This window comes from Chanodichthys erythropterus, chromosome 10 (genome assembly GCF_024489055.1).
Source record: "Chanodichthys erythropterus isolate Z2021 chromosome 10, ASM2448905v1, whole genome shotgun sequence".
Classification (NCBI taxonomy): Eukaryota; Metazoa; Chordata; class Actinopteri; order Cypriniformes; family Xenocyprididae; genus Chanodichthys; species Chanodichthys erythropterus.
Genome location: NC_090230.1, coordinates 18,080,865 through 18,100,000, shown reverse-complemented (window position 1 = coordinate 18,100,000; position 19,136 = coordinate 18,080,865). Strand labels below are relative to the sequence as shown.

Here is a 19,136-nt window from a genome sequence, read left to right as displayed (position 1 = left end):
ATGTATGAAGTCTTCCGCTTCACCACTCTCCCAGTCGTCTTGCTCATCTGCTCTTTGGCAGTGCACTTGTTGGAGTCAGGATATTAATCCTGACTAAAAACCTATGAACATGAGTATAGGAGTTAGGGGATGGGACAATATGTACACATTAATGAATAACTGAATTGCAGTGAGCAATGTAGAATCATACATAAAGGCCAGCTGTCAGAGGCATTTCACATCTCAACAGGAGTTAGTCAAGGCTGTATACTCTCTCGATTACCATTTCTCTTCGAAGGTCGACTAGATCATGCGGCCAACTAGATCATGCGGCAAGCCACTGACAACCTGCGCAATGGGATCCAATGGACCCATTTACACAACTGGATGACCTAGATTTTGCAGATTATATCACATTACTGTCCCAAAAACACCAACAAATGCAAGAGAAATTGAAAGAGGTAGAACAGAGGTCAGCGGAGACAAGTCTCCACATTAGCACAATGACCAAAGTGCAAACAGAAAGACACTGGCCAGCTTGATGTTTAACACTAGAAGTCCCAGAGATTTGTAACCCTCCTTTAGCCAAGTGGATGCTAACTGGCTAGTCTTTTGGCTATCATTAGCATCAATTCATGTGTAAATATGGTCATTACCTGAGCAATCTGGGGGTTGGGTGTGTGTGTGAATGGTTGCTGGTGGCTTGTTTGTATGTGTGGGGGAGGGAGGGCTGCTAAAAGCAGAGAACTTGATTGACCATGGGCCGGTTTCAGAAAGGAGGTTAAGTGAAAACTCTGAGTATGTTAACCCTGAAATGAGGGAGTGCAAGTGATGTTTAAAAAGTTAACTCACTCATTCACACTGCAAAAATGCTTTTCATACTAAGTAGTTTTTTATCCTATTTCAAGTAAATGTAAAAAAAAAAAAAAAAAAATCTTAAATCAAGATGGATTTTCTATATGAGAAAATTATATATGATATTTAGTCTTGTTTCCTGGGGGGATCTAAATTAAGTGCATTTTACTTAAGTAAAATGATCAATATCTGCCAGTGTGGTAATAAAAATAATCTTAATGCAAACGGAAAGTGTTGGAGTGTCTACCCAGGTGAAAAAAAAGTGCAGTAAAATACACTTTATTTTAGTACACTTTTACACTTCCATAATGTCCAGTGCTCTATTTCCGTGCACTTATTTTGTACTTAATATACTAAAAGCTCTTCTTTAGTACTTCTTAAGATAATCTTAAGAACATCTAAGTATACTCAACTGTGCTATTTTGAGACACCATGAATTTGAACTAAAATGTGCTTTTAATATACTATCTCTGTATAGAAAAATGTATTTAGTTAACACTTGTAGTACGCTTGAACCCATCTTTCAAACACTTTTAAAAATGGACTTATGATGCATTTCAAATATAAGATTAATATATAATGAATATATACAAAATGTATTTATAATATATTGCCAGGCAGTGCCAGGATTGTGAGTGATTGCTGAAATGTACTCACTCGCTTTTTAATATTATTTGTAAATATATGTACAAATGGTTGGTTTCTTTATTTTATTTTGTACTATTTTTATCAATAGATATCAGCAACAAAGGAAAAAAAACATGTGTGTTGATTTCTCCCTAAGATGGCAAAGTGAAACACAAGTTTCCTTGAAGTGGCTCAGCATGGCCCCACATTGTTTACATAACAAAAGCAACTGTTCACAGCTGATTAAGGATATTAGCCTAAAGCCTTCCAGCCCATCGGCTGTCCTGCGGGTTTTATAGGTAGAAAAGCCAAATGGCTGCTCTCTGGGACTTCTAGTGTTAACCACAAGAATAGGCAAGGCAAGAGCTGCATTTGGCATGATGGGGTCCAAATGAAGAGTACATAACATCACACTCAAGACCAAACTACGGCTATTCGACTCAAGCATTAACACTAGACTTGTGCCGATATTCGGTAATGCGATAAATCGTGATAATGAATATGCACGATATTGTAATCGTCGGCACTTCAGACATGCATTCATCATCTCAATCGTGTATTTATTGTCTTGAAAAGTGTTTATCTGGATGTAAAAGTCATGGTTAACGAGCTCTAGAAGACATGCAGTTAGTTCCTGTTTTCTTTTCTTCTATAGATGAATTTTAGATGAGTTTTTGTTTCTTTAGCGCCCTCCGGCTGCAGTATGAATTGGAAACTCCATTCATGGAATAGCCTCCTCTTCTTTTAGATGAATTTGTGGACTAAAAATGCACAGAGAGCACCCTCAGACTTCAAGGATGAATTGAAAACACCAGCACTCATAGTAATGACAATGAATATTAAATAATATAGTATAGAAAATTGACATAAGCATATGAGAATCCAATATTTCTCCAAATGTGCATGCTTTTAAACTAAAAGCCTATATTCAGACTTTTTGCATCACAGAAATACATTATATTTTAAAGTATAATATAAAACCATTACTTTATATTGTAATAATATTTTTCTGTATGTTTCACATAGCATGATGAGCTTGAGACATCACAGAAGGTTTTTTTCACAGCCTACCTGACTGAAATGCCTCATTAATATGCAAGTCATTTCAGCTCATTACTATCCAATTCTTCTGTTTTCTCAGGTGAGAATGGCCCATTATTCATGGAGATTCACGCCTCCTCGCATACTGCGTTTCTTGGCAAAAAGTGTCTTACAAAAACTAAATGAATATATTGTTTTATATGAAGGAGTAGGCAGCATCATTTTTACATAATTTTGAAGCAAAAACTCTAGTTTACAACCTCCAATACCCTAAAGTATTGTAAACACAGATTTACTATACCTTTTTTGGCCTTATTTCAGTGACTTAAGTTTTTTGTTTTTTCAATAACCACGCATAAACATTATTCCCTCAAAAACACAAACATGTACATACATGTTCCTCACATATTATTGTAGCCTAGTTTGTGCTGAATACAGTGTTAATATGTTTATGAACAACTGAAAAAAGCACAAATGTCAGGGCATGTCAAAACTTCTCCAGGCCCCAAATCAGTCTCAGACTCCAGAGGGTTAAAATGCTTCAAACAGCCATTCATTTTTTTGTAATCTCGGTGTTGTTCATCACAGCACCAAATACTGAATACTTAAAAAAGACTTAAAAGGATATTTATTTTCAAACCTAAACATTTTTATATTTTAATCTGGACTACAACATGCCCTAATGATTAAAAATGTTATGATTATTTGTTATTGTTCAGTAAAACTTTGAAAACATACAGCTTCATTAGTTAACATGTTAATTCATTATCACTAAACTGACAATAAAAATACTTATAAAGTATTAATTATTATTAATTAATGTTAATTTCTTAGTTACGGTTTAATAACATTACTAAAATCAAAATAACTTATTTAATGGACCTGAGATAAAACTAACAATGATCAGTTGTGTTTCTAAACTAACACTAACAAAAAATAACACTTTCTGTAACAAATGTAGCTGTTGCTCAATCTTAGTTAATGCATTAAATAGAGTAAAGTGTTATCTGTTGTTCTTTATAGCCTAATTCTTTTGTATTTTAATCTGTTTGAAAATTTCAGTCAGAGTTGTTATGTTTTATTACAAAAAGAGTTCTTAAACCTGTTAAACTATGACAAAAATGGTTTTGCAACTTATTTTAATACCGTGATAATACCGTATACTGTGATAAAAGCTTCATCAATTAATCGCAACATGAAAATTTGATACCGTCACATGCCTAATTAACACCATACTCCTTTAAAGATCTGAGACATGGAAAACAACAAAGAACCTCCTGAACAAGCTACAATTCTTCAACCACTGCCTAAGATATATTCTTAACATCAGATGGCCTGAAAAAAATGAATTAAGAGCTTCCCAAAAGGTTTTATGTACAAAGGAATATAGTGTGTACATGCCCAACAGTCCTCCTAAAGCATTCAAGTTGTTAGGAGGCTTCAACCTACACTATTAAGATACTCAGATACTTTACATAATAGGGCTGGGCGATAAAATATTAACAATATGTATCGCGATAGACATGTAATCAATATCAATAAAAAATGTGTTCGATAAAACAATATTTTTTTTTTTTCTTCGTCGGAAGAAACCAGAGGTTGCAAAGCAAGTTTGTTGCATGAACAAAGGCACTCACTCTCTGGTAACCTAGCAACGTAGGGAGTAACACGCTACCAGCCAATCATGTAACAGTTTAGTTACACCATATCGTTGTCTTGTGATGGATTCTTCAGTAAAAGAACCGGCGTGGAGTGATAAGTGGAAAGCCTTATTTGATCGGTGAGTGATCTGACTGCTGCGCCAATTCTGACAGGCGCCTGCGTGATGCCAATTTACACTTTCTTCGTAACTTGAATATGGATTGCAGTCTGGCAGAAACCAAATATTTTACTTCATAACTTGTTAACTTGTTGTTTTTTTTCACACAAAGGCATCGCTTCGCTTTAGAAGGCCTTTATTAACCCTCCTGGAGCCGTGTGGAGCACGTTTATGATGGATCCCGTTCACTGCCATTATAAAGCTTGGATGCGTCAGAATATTTATTAATATTTCTGATGATTGTGTTCATCAGAAAGAAGAAAGTCATATACACTTAGGACAGCTTGAGGGCAAGTAAAGCTTGGGCTAATTTTCATTTGAAACTGAACTAATCCTTTAACCTTAACTTACTCCCACTGGATCACTTTGAATATAATAATAATAACAACAACAACAACAGGGTTTCAGCACTTCATTGACAAGATAAACTAGTACACTACCTGATCTGTTGGAAGGGCTCTGTAATTAATCTGTGGCAAATCCTGTCTCATCTTCCAAGTCAGAGCTGACTGATGCTGATGAACACTGAGACTTCAGGGCCATCTTCACTTCACTTCACTTTTCAGATTTGGTAGCTCTAGCAACAAAAACAAAATAAGATATGATAAAGCAATCTCTTACACCTATTTACCAACTAGACGACCTCTTATGTGTACATATGGTCATCTAAGCTGATGAATTTAATGTTAATGATGCGTTTTATAAAGCCATCATGACAGATGTTAGAGGTTGGATAACTTTCAGGTTTCTTGTCATATACTTGACAATGCAATTAATTACCAATAATTATTAAATTCTTTGTCCTAACTTTACATAGCAAGTTGAATAATAATAATATTGAAACAATAGCAGTTCTACAAAAATTTTGTAAGTTTGAAGTGCAAAGAGAGTTAAAACTAAGTAAACTACCAAACAGTTTGATAGCTGTCTGCTGAGTCACCACAATAGTAAAATAACTAATACACACCTCTGAGCATTTTTCTTATTTTTGTGTCTTCATTTCTCAATTTTTCATTTTCCTCCATTTTTTCAGCCTCTTCTGAGTCTCTGTCAAGGTTGTGCTTGATACTCATCAACAGTCACTAATTTCTCTGTGGTATGGGAATCACTGTCCTCCTGTTGTAAAGTGAAAGTTAGATTTAGGTTTATTATACAACAATTAACTTTTGATTCAGACATTTCCATGAATCATGAATATCTCAAATTTACAAAGTAAAATTAAACATTAATAGGCAGTTATTAAACACACTGACACTCATATATCACTCTTTGTCTCATTTCATGACACAATTACCATGTTTACGCGTGTTAGCTTTAGCTTATGTGCTAATCAGTTCAGCTCGCGCTGTGTGACCGCGGCCTACTCAAAACGGTTCAGAATGAAACATTTTAGAAACTTCGACATGTCATTTACATTATATTTGGATTAATGTATGGAATTTCACACACTAAAGCAAAATAGAATCATATCTTTATTCACACAAGAAATATTAACTCACATTGCTTCAACACTCTGGGATCTGCTCCGTCTCTCTCTCTCTTCTCTGTCTCCGACGACATCACTTCAGGCTGACGCGTCGAATTCAAAAGTTCCACATTCAGAGAACTCAATCACATCTCCAGTTAGATCAATGGATTGTCAGGAGAAACGGCCTGTTTCAGTGCACTCAATTACATCTCCAGTTAGATCAATGGATTTTCTGAAGAAACTAGTCTGTTCTGATCTGTTCTGACTCTTTCTCATCTACTCACACTGAAAGCAGCGCTGGCGCGACCAGTGGGCGGGACTTATGAATGCGCCGCTACTATTGGCTCTTAGGGATGTCTATCACTGCAGCACGATCAGTGATTGGATGAATCTCTTTTCCTTATAGAATTTTTTTTTCCATTTCTTAAATGTTTTTCTCTTCACTGGTAGCCTGGGTTACCCGGGTTACATGCCAGAATCAGATCTGATTTCAACCTCTTTTTTGAGTCTTTTGGCTCAGTGTTACCATAATTGTTACAGCCACACCAGTTCATTTATGTGTGCGTGTGTAAACTACTTACTTGCTGTTTTTTTTTTCCTGCTGAGTGGCTGAATTCTTGATTTTCTTGATATTTCACATTTGTTTTATAGTTCATAAAAGATTCTTAGAGTTTTTGTGTGTTTCCTATGGCGTCCATTTTTAACCACAAAGGAGCCAAATGTGCCTTTTTTTTCCTGACTCTTAAACATATCTGAATCATGTCCATGATTTTTGTGTTCACCTAGCTAATGCGACTAAAGTGTCATCCCACGTTAAAATGTTAATCTAATTAATTAGTTTTGTAATTAAAATGTTAATTTTGTAATTAATATACAGCACAGTCCAAAAGTTTGGAACCACTAAGATTTTTAATGTTTTTAAAAGAAGTTTCATCTGCTCACCAAGGCTACATTTATTTAATTAAAAATACAGTAAAAAACAGTAATATTGTGAAATATTATTAAAATTTAAAATAACTGTGTACTATTTAAATATATTTGACAAAGTAATTTATTCCTGTGATGCAAAGCTGAATTTTCAGTATCATTACTCCAGTCTTAGTGTCACATGATCCTTCAGAAATCATTCTAATATGCTGATTTGCTGCTCAAGAAACATTTATGATTATTTTCAATGTTGAAAACAGTTGTGTACTTTTTTTTTTCAGGATTCCTTGATGAATAGAAAGTTCAAAAGAACAGCATTTATCTGAAATACAAAGCTTCTGTAGCATTATACACTACCGTTCAAAAGTTTGGGGTCAGTAAGAATTTTTAAGTTAATTTTTTTGAAAAGAAATTAAAGAAATGAATACTTTTATTCAGCAAGGATGCATTAAATCAATCAAAAGTGGCAGTAAAGACATTTATAATGTTACAAAAGATTAGATTTCAGATAAACACTGTTCTTTTGAACTTTCTATTCATCAAATAATCCTGAAAAAAATATTGTACACAAATATTTTGTACAATTGTACACATTAAATGTTTCTTGAGCAGCAGATCAGCATATTAGAATGATTTCTGAAGGATCATGTGACACTGAAGACTGGAGTAATGATGCTGAAAATTCAGCTTTGCCATCACAGGAATAAATTACTTTGTGAAATATATTCAAATAGAAAACAGTTATTTTAAATTGTAATAATATTTCTCAATATTACTATTTTTACTGTATTTTTAATTAAATAAATGTAGCCTTGGTGAGCAGATGAAACTTCTTTTAAAAACATTAAAAATCTTAGTGGTTCCAAATTTTTGGACTGTACTGTATGTGCTTCCGTGTAGTTTATATGTGTTTCATCTAAGATTTAAAGTCTATGATTATACATTATATGACTGTGTGATTGACAGGCGTAGGGCTCCACTTAGGACAAGATAATGTGATGAGTGAAGAACAGCTATGGTTTATACACATCTTAAGAGATTTGGTCTACATTCATGGGCCTATTAAATTTGCATTATTTTCCTGTTTTTACATCATGAAAATCTGTAAGACTTTAGTTATATGTTGGACATATATGACTGTGGCGACCAGGGCGGGCGAGAGCCGTGAGGGAACGGCGCGAGGCCGGTGGCGCGAGTGTTAATGAGCTTCACCTGGGAGGCGCACCGGCCTTGAGTCCCTCATGGAGGAGCTCCGGGAGCATAAAAGGAGGAGCGACTACCGTGAAGGACGAGAGAGGACCAGGCCTGGACTTTATGTTATGTTTTATTATGTTTGTGTGGCCGGCAGGCGTCCGAGAGGGTCTGCCGGCATTACTTTCGTTTTGTTTGTTTATTTTGAATTAAAGTTTTGTTGAACGTTCGCCGGTTCCCGCCTCCTTCTTCCCCCATTTACTAACCTTGTTACAATGACATATAGGATTGAAAATACATAAATATTATGCAATTTGTATATAAGGTTTTTGCAGCATATATGTCCCTTATAATATTCTGTTGGAACATATAAGAATCACATATGTTTTTAACAAAACTTTTCCATATGGGTGTGAAAGGGGTACAAAGAAAGATATGATAAAAAAAGGAAAATTACAGTAGTTTACTATTTACAGTACTATAGTGGTTAAATTGTGTTTTTTACAGTAATGCTTTGACTACTGTGATTTCAACTGTAATGCTTGGACTACTGTGATTTACAGTCTTACTGTAAACTTTACAATAGTCTACTGTAAAATCTTACTGTGAAATCGACAGTAAATAACTGTAGATTTCACAGCCATTTTTTTACAGTGCAAATAAAAAGTCTAAACAACATTTCAGAACTTGATTTTTTATTTCACAACAATATATATATATATATATATATATATATATATATATATATATATATATATATATATATATATATATATATATATATATATATTTAAATAATGACTAAAGGTCCCCTGAATTAGTTTTTAGAGTATGATACAGGTTTTTGATTTCTGAATTAAAATTCATGATTTTAAGCTAATGTTTACATTTAAAATTCATTCATTTTAATTTGACTGCCAGGCATATCACCTTTTATTTGTGTTTCCCTTTTCTATCTCAAATCGAAAGACACGGAACAAAACAAGTGGAAATGTTTTTGTGCATCTATAAGCACCTTCTTCTAATCAATTCAGATATTCAACATTTAGCTCAGCTGCATTCAAATGATTTAATCTGATTTTGACCAGTTGAATCTCAAAGCCCATTAACTACTTTATTATAAGTTCAGAGATCTTCAACCCCACTCCTGAGGACCCACTACTGTCCTGTAGTGTAGAGTTTAGCTCCAACTGTAATCAGACACACCTGAACCTGGTTAGAAATAAACTAACAGTGGGACCCCAGGAGCAGGGTTAAAGACCTCTGCTCTAATTCATATTAAGGCATTGTATGTTAACAACACAAATAGTATCACAAAATATAATAAATTATAAAAGGATGGGTGAGCTTACCTGTGACAAAAGTTTCTAACAGCCATTCCGGTGTGTTCGACCAGTGACAAAAATATTCCTTCCTGAATAGTCTCAGACCTAACAACTTGTTAACACGGGCGGGGTTAGGAAGTTTTTTTTTTCTCTCTCTTTCTTTTTTTTGCACCTATGATGTACAAGTGAACAAACCCACAGCTGGAACTTGTCCACCTTAAATGAAAATACTCACGTCACAGATAGATAGGTAGATAGACAGAGATAGTTAGAAGCTACACATCTAGAACCTATGGGAACATCCTCTCTAAGGTATTGCCCTCATTATGGCGTTAGGTTTGTTGCCATGAGTAACATGATAGTTACACACTTGCCAGGAGCCATGATATTGTCAGAGTGAATTTGATTCTTTCAGGAAGTGAGGTGAAAAGCTGCTTTTAAATCTTAAAGGCAAATATATGCACTGGATGGAATAACATTTCCTTCAACAATGACACCCCAACATCCCCAGGGAACCTGTGTATTTCTAATTGGTTTGTTTACACTGATGATCGGAACATTCATGGCCAGTTTTAGTGTACTGTTGTTTTTGTTTATTGTTCCATAATAACATTGTGAAACCAGTATTTCTGGTATTATCTCTTTTTTTTTGATGGACATAATGTATTGATCACAATACTTTTTTTTTTTCACTGTTGCTGTTGCAGCAGTGCGGACTAACAGTTGTCTCACATAAATACAGATGAAAAACAAGTAAAATTACTTAAATGTTCTTTTTTTTTTTTTAAGTTTTTGCACTCTGATTTTTCAAACATGGAATTAAGTAAAATGCGCTTAAGCTAAGTCCAGTTGATAAAGTGAATAAGTACAGACTTTTTAATTTAACTATAATTAATGCAAGCTTTTATTCAATATTGTGTTTGAGAAATTCTTCATTCCCACTAACACTGATATTTATTAACAATCAGCAAGCAAAATATTGTAAGATAACACCAGCAGCTTCAAATACCTCAACACTGGCTTTTTTTATATAGTTGCCCTTTTAATACAATTAATTTTTTTGACAGGAACTTTCATTTATAAGCCTTTATCTGACCGAGTTCTGCTGTGCTCTAAATCACTCACAAATCTTATGATAATTTGATAATATCCATTCAGTTTTCAAACAATATTAGTTGTTTTCATGCCTTTTGAACAACATTGCACCATTTCATGCTTTTCATCTTCAGAAAGATCTTTCTTCCTCTTCATATTGCATGAGAACTGTGTAAGGGTGGAACTCCTACAGCGGGTCAGACTTTAAGGTTTGCCGAGCGACTAAAGGAACTTCATCAGTAAGATGTTAGAATACTGTACAGTTCTTGTCTATTACCACCCACTGCAACTTATACCAGCGATGGAGATAAGCGCAGTTATAATAGCAAAATATGTGGGAGAGCATTGCTATAGTGTGACAATATTGTATTGCAATAGGGAGCACATTAATGTTAATACTAAATCAAAACTAGTTAGCACATCATTTGTAATTGAAAGGGTTTAATGACAATATCTGATTATGGTTACACTTAAAATAATTACAAAATAGATGTATGGGATGATAAAATCATATACCATTAATTGTACACAGCATGTATGTAAAAAGTTACCTGAGAGAAAGAGAAAATGCGAGAGAGAGAGAGAGAGAGGGGGGGTGGGGGGGTGGGGGGGTAAGAGAGTGCCCAAGATCCAAGAATCCAAGAAAGAAGAGCAGAGCAACAGTTACAATCTTCAATCTTCAATCAATATTGTATAATATAATATTGTATTATTGTGTATATATAACTGTAACTATATATAAAAAAAATTAACATTAATATACTATATTAATTATATAGCATGCATATGAATACCTATAGGCAAACTAACCCTGCTCCGGAGCAGGTTATGTTCAGAGAGCAAGCTGCTATGGCTACTTACATACCCTGAAATTGACCTCCGTTTTTGGAACGGAAAGTTGAGGCTTACTTACTCTTAAACATACCCAGGTTTGTCACATAACCTGCTTTCTGGAATACCCCCCAGGAGTCTTGTAGAGTTCATGCTTGACTGTGACATATTTTGTTGATCCTGGAACAACATTCCTATATAAAAATTTAGTCCTAACCTTATCCCTACCCATAACTTATACATGAAATCCGAGGGAAATGATAGGTGAATAACTCTGGTGTAGAAGCACCTAACCCTGGTTTTGAGTCTTAACTTGACATAAACTGTAAACTTGCTCCTCAAATCTGATTGGTTGATTGAAATGTTGTTGCTGGATCAACAAAGATGTATTTTATTTTGGTAGGTAGGTTATTCCTTTAAAAACTTAGTAAGAATGCTCTTTTGTGTGTTGTTTTGGCCTCCTGAAGCCTTTGTTTGATTCCCACAGTTCATTTAATAAAATATCTTGTATTATTTCGAAACTGGTGTCGTTTTGTGTATCTGCACTGGGACCTGGAGATGGCAGTTCTCTCATTTTCTCTCTGCTGTATTGTTGCACTTCTCTTTCTACCTCCAGATTTAAAAGGGGCACATAACAATTGTTAATATTAATAACATTAATCATATTAAATTTTAAGGGTTGACATGGAGGTTTTTCTGCATGATAAAATGTGCTTAAAATCACAATGAAATCAAAACAGACCATTCTTATTTTTTATGCAATATAACTGTTTATTAAATGATTTATCTATGCACATCATTTTTTTTTTATTAATTTGCCCTCATAATCTTTAATCAAAATAACTTCCCCTCCCTCTTGCAGTGACATCTATATATCTTCTCTGATGATGTGTTTACTGGCATGAGGGCGGGACAACCTGTCACTCACATGAGATCCACCAATAGCAAACAACAACCATCCAATCAATTCCCCATAGACAAAATCAAGTCCTGCTTTAAGTTTTTACTGTCTGAGATGATGGATATACAATACAGAAGAAAAGACATGTCAACTTCAACATATGTATCTAAATGGCACTTCCAGCAGCGTGAGCAGCGGAGGTATGTTCCCCAACTTTATACTGCTGCAAAAGTTTTTTGAACTTCATTTTACTCCTAAGCGAAAAAGCACTTCCCTATGATTTTATAGAGGCCTTTACAAAGTTCATTAGAAGAACTGTGCTGTGTTTTTGGTCAGTGTTTTTGTAAATGCTTCATAATGTTCATTCATTTGAGAATCATATTACACTGGTTCAGTGTTTGTTTTTGCGTGCAGACAGTGAAAGTCTTTTATTATGGAACATTCTCTTTAATTGCATGTCATTCAGTACAGTCATTCAATACCGACATTCACGCCTTGGTGAGGAAAAAGTTGCAACCGGACTAATTATCATTATCACCATTATATTATACTTAAAGTGTGTTAATGATTTCTTAACCTGAGGTGTGCTATTTTGGAAAAATAATATGGTACTACGTATATTTTAGTTGTAATTAAATTGTAGTAAAACATAATTTTAAGTGTATTTAGTGTACTTTTATGTGCTAAATTGGAACAACTTCAAGTTTACTTTTTCAAGTATACACTTTAAGTATATGCCTGTGTAGGGACTAATTACATGCTTGATTAGTGATATTAAAGTGTACTTTATTTGTGTTATAAGTACATTACACATTTATTATGAGTGTCTTCAAAACACAAGCAATATACCATGAATATATTTTTGAGATAATTGCATATTCTCATCAAAAACTTTGACTTAAAAAAAATTGTATTAAAAATAAAAAAGACTGAATTCAATAACAATATATTTTGTTATTACATAGCTATATTTTATACAATATACTTTGAACATTACATAATCTTTGACAATACAATATTTTAAATGTGCTACAGTTTAACTACATTTTAATGAATTTGTTTTAAAGGCCATTAAAATAAATAAAATGCAACAACATCACTAATGAAGAGACATATTTCCTTAACTCTCTTATGGTGTGAGGAGCCAGGATGTGGTAGATGTGGCTACCAACATCTGGGGGACGACCAATGGAGATGAATGCCTAGGATCTGAAGGTGCTGATGGAGGGCCGCTAGAGCTGAGCGACATCTCTGGTGCTAGAAACCCAGGCAATGTCCCGGCATCGAGCGACGCAGGTGGAGCCAGAGCACCCAAGGACTGGGACGATGCCGGTGAGACTGAGGACAGAGCCACTGCTGAAGGTAGGAAGGAGCACACTGCAGCCGTAGGGAGGAGGGACGGAATGCAGCGTACGGCCCGTATGTCTGTGGCATAGGTGGAGCGATGACTGACCAAGGGGGAGACAGTGGGACGAGGGAACCTGGTGGAGCCACTAGATCGAGTGACCCTGGTGGAGCCGACTGGTCATCAGGCCGAGATGGTGTAAAGGGATCAGAGTCCGGAGGCGGAGCTACAGGATCCTCTAGTGCAGGAGCTGCTGATGATTGCTTGACCTATGGCTCAACGTCCCAGCAGGGCATCTCCAGAGATGGCACAGGGCTGCAAACTTCTAGCAGCAGCGGGGCTGGAGGACTGGCTGAGCTCTTTGACAATGGAGGTGACACGAGACTGTACATGATGAAGGTGAGTAAGGCACAGTCCACACAAATCAAAGCAATGAGCAAATCATCGTCCATATCGATCAAAATGCTGTCTTTAAACAGAAGAATTATCGTTGTCACGGCTGTCCTTAAATAGTGATGAAGCATTGGATACCAGGTAGGTTAGGGTGGGAGTTGATCCTTCCTCACTGGCGTCCAGTAGCCAGTCCTCGGTTCCTGTTCGCTCACGGGCTCACACCCCGGTCAGACTCGCTCGGGGGCTCCACTTCCTGGTGATGGGGAACTCTGTCCCTTTGGCCTTGGACTCTGGTTCACTTCTCACGGTGGGTGGTCCCTCAACATCTGCAGGGGGCTGTCACGCATTCTCCATGGTTGAAGGTGGTAACTTCGGTTCTTGGTCTGGCTGTGTTCTGAATCAGGGACGTATGATCTCCTGCATCAAACAAATACCGTCACCCCCTCTGATTGGCTGTAAGCAGTGAGCAACAAAAACTGATTGGTCACAGATCTAGTTGATGAAGCGACATTTGAATTCCAATGAGATTCAACCACACAACTCACATTTTCTTGCGTGTACCTGTAGTTTGCTCTTTGTATATTGTTTATTTTGGACTTGTGTGTATGATTGTAACATGATTCTTCTCTGCCCGAGTAAACTTATTAAACATATTATTTAGACTTGAATCACAATTTCATTAGCCAATTGCATACATTTAATAATGTAAAAACAAATGGTCTTTTAATGCATTAGACATACATTTTATCACTTTCTAAAAGAAATGTCTAAGTAATGAAGTGAATTCCAAGCATGAATAAGTGAACTTAAAAATTATACTTAAAAGGAACTTTAAATATTCTACCACTTCATATTAAATAAATTGATAAAAAAAATTTTTCATATCCCATTCCCAGCAGGCACGTGGGGTAGTTTGGTTCAGGGTACAGCTCCTCTGACACCGATACCGTTTTGAGTTTTTGTTTCTGATGACAGACCGGTTCCGCATCACCACTGCAGTGATGTAGTTCTGTCTGGGTGTGTCGGTTGACCATAGGAGGGTCATCAGGTTTTCCAGGTTTAAGAACATGTCAGAATCAACCTTCATACTGAAAGTCGCTTGAGGGCAACGAGTGGCCAGCCAATCCATGATCATCATCGTCTTTATGGTCAGGTTGAAGTACGAGTTCCTCCAGCTGCTGTTGAGCTTTTACAGAGTCGGATCCTTCAGTCAAACCTTTTTCCTGGACTGTGCTCTCATTCCCCCATGTGCTCCGGATGCCATTACGAGCTGCAACCTGATTGGGCCTCACAGGGACCATCAAGACCAGGAATGGACTCTGCTTACATTTATCAGGTTCATCCAGATAGTTGAGTGGTTGAGCTATGTGATAATGTAGTAAAATGCGTTTGGTCACAGTAGGTGCTGCAGTGGCTGTTTTTTGTCTAGCTGTATTTTGATTATCATTGCCAGAATGATCACAAGCCGTCATATAATAGGACCGTATCTAATTTACAACCTCATTAAACCCAGTTTCAGGGGGCGTAGGAGGCTTGACAGAGAAATGGAAAATGTAAAAGATGGCAGAAAATGATCATGTCAGTGCACAGTAAAATCCCCAGAGTTAAATCAACTCTGCTCAGAGTACATATGGTCCCTCTCTAAATAGTGTTAAAGTAACACTGAAGCAGAGTTAAAGTTAATGAGATAATTAAGCAATTAATAAGGCTGTGACTGAAGTCAGTTGTAGTTCTTGTGTTTCTCTTTACTTCAGTGATTCTGCTTGTTAACAGCAGGTGTTCATCACTAACGAACAATCATCACTTAATTAATTGCTTAATTATCTCATTAACTTTAACTCTGCTTTAGTGTTATTTGAACACTATTTAGAGACGGACTGTTACTTGTACACTCTGTTTTGGACTCGTTTTAGACTTCTTGTTGTTCTATTTCCCACCACTAGTCATTCAACATGGTAAATGATCACCTCATTATCACATTCAGCTGTGTCTAATCACCCACCTTGTTATCCCATGTATATAAGCTCTGTGTTTCCAGTCATGTGTTGTTCGGTATTGTTGTGTACTTTGGTGTTCCTGTATGTTCATGATCGCTCCATTTGGATTTCCTAGTAAAAGACCTGTTTTGATTATATCTCCTCGTCGTGTGCTTTATACACCAGGGTATTGTAACAGGGACCATATGTACTCTGCGCAGAGTTGATTTAACTCTGGAGATTTTGCTGTGTGTAAACAGGAGAATGAGCTTTCTTTAATCTGAGCTGGAGTGTGTCTGAGAAAGAAAACGAAACAGAAAATGAGATAAGCAGGGAATCATGTCATGATTATAATCATAATGTCTAAACTACACACTTGTATTTCTATTATAATCTTGAATGTTTTATCTTGAGTTGCACTGCTGATATAATGCATTTAAATATTTTTGACATTATAACCTTTCATGGAATATTTGAGGACCTGACCGTTCCTCATTTTATCTAGACCTGCAGGCAATTCCAAATATCTTTTTTCCATTGTATCCTGCTCATCTCAGAAATGTATCCCGTTACTGAAGTAAAGTTGTGAATGTAATTTTTTTGTTGACTTTAAGATGCTAAGATCAACAGATGGTTTCTTAATCAGTTAAAAGACATCTATTGAACATTCAGCTATTGAAGGCCGAATAAACACTGAGCACAGTAGCAAGACAAGGAGTCTCATTCCATTTTCTCAATTATTCTTGTGTTGACTGCATTTGTCAGGCTCAACCATTCCATTCAAGCTCAAATAATTGTGAGAAACAAGTTCTTACAAATTTAATATTTCAATATTATTAAATGTAACAACAAAAAAACATTTTGTTCCAAAACAGTTTGGAGTAATTATTTAATAGAATTAAGTTAAATGAGCTGTAGGGCAGTTTTAATATTGACCACTCGACATTACAATCTTTGGTTTCCTCTCCATGATCAACCAAATCAGAAACGGCCCCCACAAAAGTGACTGAATAACTTGACAAAAATAATACAATGTCAACCAACAAATTCTCCTCTCCCTCCACAAACTGGGCATGAACCTTCAGATAATTCACCCCTGTCCTACTAAACCAGACCATCCACTGCGCCCCTGTCACACCCTCGTATCCAACTTCTAAGTTCTACTTACACCCAGATGGCGGAAAGAATGAGATCAGCAGAACTGCACCTAATCTTCAATGACAAACTCAAGATGCCAGACGTGATGATGATGTAAAGTTTTTCAGTACAGCTAGCAGCTCAAAACAGGCTAGATTGAATTAGTCAATCATTATGACCCATTAATATGTTGATATTGTAATGTGTTTTGATTTAGAATATAGGCTACTTTGAGAACTGCCTTTTCACTCATTGTCGTACTCTCGAACCAGAAGCTCACACGTAGTGCTAGAAAGATTGCGAAATAGGATTGCAGATGAATTTCTTATGAAGGGAGAACCAAAACATACAAATCCAAAAACTTACTAATGAAACCCTGATGAGGACTAAGAAGGAGGCAGAAGAAGAACAGCTGACATGCATATTGAAGTAGAAAACAAACAAAATGAGTACTCAAACAAGGTTCAACTGTTCAAAGGAAGTAGATACATTTCTAACCTACTATTACAATATGTTAAAACATCAATTAACAGGAACAGGGCAGAACCAGGATCCTGACAACAGGATATCGTCTATCATATCAGTTTGCTTTAAGATGGTGTGTGAACTTGTATAGTTAGCACAAACAAGACTACTTAAAATCGTGCATATTATTCATAGACAAAACATCCATAGAACTGCATTACAGGCCTGTCAATTTTCCATCTCAAAAGACGAAAAACAAAAATATGCAACACGTGCTGGCAAAATGGTGCAAATTTTCACATATTTTCACATTCTCCATTAAAAGACTTGATTTGTAGATTAGACTTGATTTCGAGATAGTCACCAATCCATGTATTTATATATAAAAAAGACACGTATTATGGCGAAACAGCAGTGAAGTGGGAGTGAGTATGCCCAGGCAGCTCTCGAGGGAGCGTCTGTGTGCACTGTAAAACCTCACTCTCAGGACACTGTGCTCCAGTGTTCCCCGCGGATCGGGTCCCGCTTCTGCTGAGGCAGGCCGGAGGCTCCGTTCGTGGGGTTCACAAATGGATCTGACAGAGGGGTTAGAGACGGGCGCCGCCCTTTCTCTGCCTTCTCCTGCCAGGTTCAGTGCCGTCTCCCAGGTGGAAGCACGCTCTGCGCTTTCTTCCCCCGGGTTGAGGCACCGATATTCACATGTCCAGCTGTGAGGAGGTGGATATTGTGATATCGATTTTTCCCCTGTGCTACAGTACAAAGCGAGTTGGGATACACACGATTTATGTGTCGTTTGCTGGGAGTGGAGCATGCACGTCAGCTCACAACTGACAGTGACAGTGTTCATTCATAAAAATGTCCCGAAGAAAAGTATGCACTAGCGGGAGTTTTGTAACCCCCCCAATATTCAAATCCATCAGTTACAGCCCCCCCAATATTTCAACATGAAAATCACAGTAGATCTATACTAACATATGTATAATTCATTTATTTTGTAACAATAATTTTGTTTCTAATCAAATGAGTTTGTCATAATAAATTAGTCAAAAAAAGTGCCTCCCTTCCATTGAACCGATTGGTTACGCCCAACCAATGCGCATCGCACTTTCACCAAAACAACGCGAGTGGAGCTCTAATGTTTGAATGGAGAGTACGGGTAGCACCAAAAAATGAAGAGAACCGTTGCCCAGCCGACTATTTTAAATTTCTGTTCAAAGAGGGATGTTAAAAAGAATAAAACATGTACTGAGAAGGAGGTATGAAAACATTGTAATAGCTAAGTACACTCCACATTTATTTTAGCTAGCTAATCCATTGTAATTTAGCCATAACTATCAGTGTAACTGTAACCACTTACTAAAACAGCCGTCTGTTTTGTTACTTCATTTTTCAATAATGTCTTATCAATGACAAAAGTATTCACATCGGTGTTTGTTTTCATCCTTAATTAATCTGATTTTGAACGAATTTGCTTGAATGAACGATTTAAGTAGCTCACTCATTAAAACATCGAATCGCTGCCACCTACTGGCGGTTTTAATATTTAACATAATTTCTTTCTTTTTAAAATCACTCCGTTATGTTAGAATTTGATGAATGGTTATAGATAAATTCCATAAAGTTATGATAGATAGATAGATAGATAGATAGATAGATAGATAGATAGATAGATAGATAGATAGATAGATAGATAGATAGATAGATAGATAGATAGATAGATAGATAAGAAATAAATTATCCAATAACACTACACATAAAACA

At 36.2% G+C, this 19,136-nt stretch overlaps 1 protein-coding gene and 1 pseudogene across 1 annotated transcript in view; both read right to left on the bottom strand.

The window, feature by feature from the left end:
- LOC137028150 (beta-1,3-galactosyltransferase 2-like) overlaps nucleotides 1-11,311 on the bottom strand; it is a 19,023-nt gene extending 7,712 nt beyond the window's left edge. The window contains exon 1 of the mRNA XM_067396910.1: nucleotides 11,253-11,311. Within this exon, the coding sequence (XP_067253011.1) occupies nucleotides 11,253-11,311 (59 nt within the window). The remainder of the gene's footprint in view (nucleotides 1-11,252) is intronic.
- Nucleotides 11,312-14,645: 3,334 nt separating this feature from the next.
- Nucleotides 14,646-15,269, bottom strand: LOC137028149 (beta-1,3-galactosyltransferase 2-like; annotated as a pseudogene).
- Nucleotides 15,270-19,136: the final 3,867 nt, after the last annotated feature.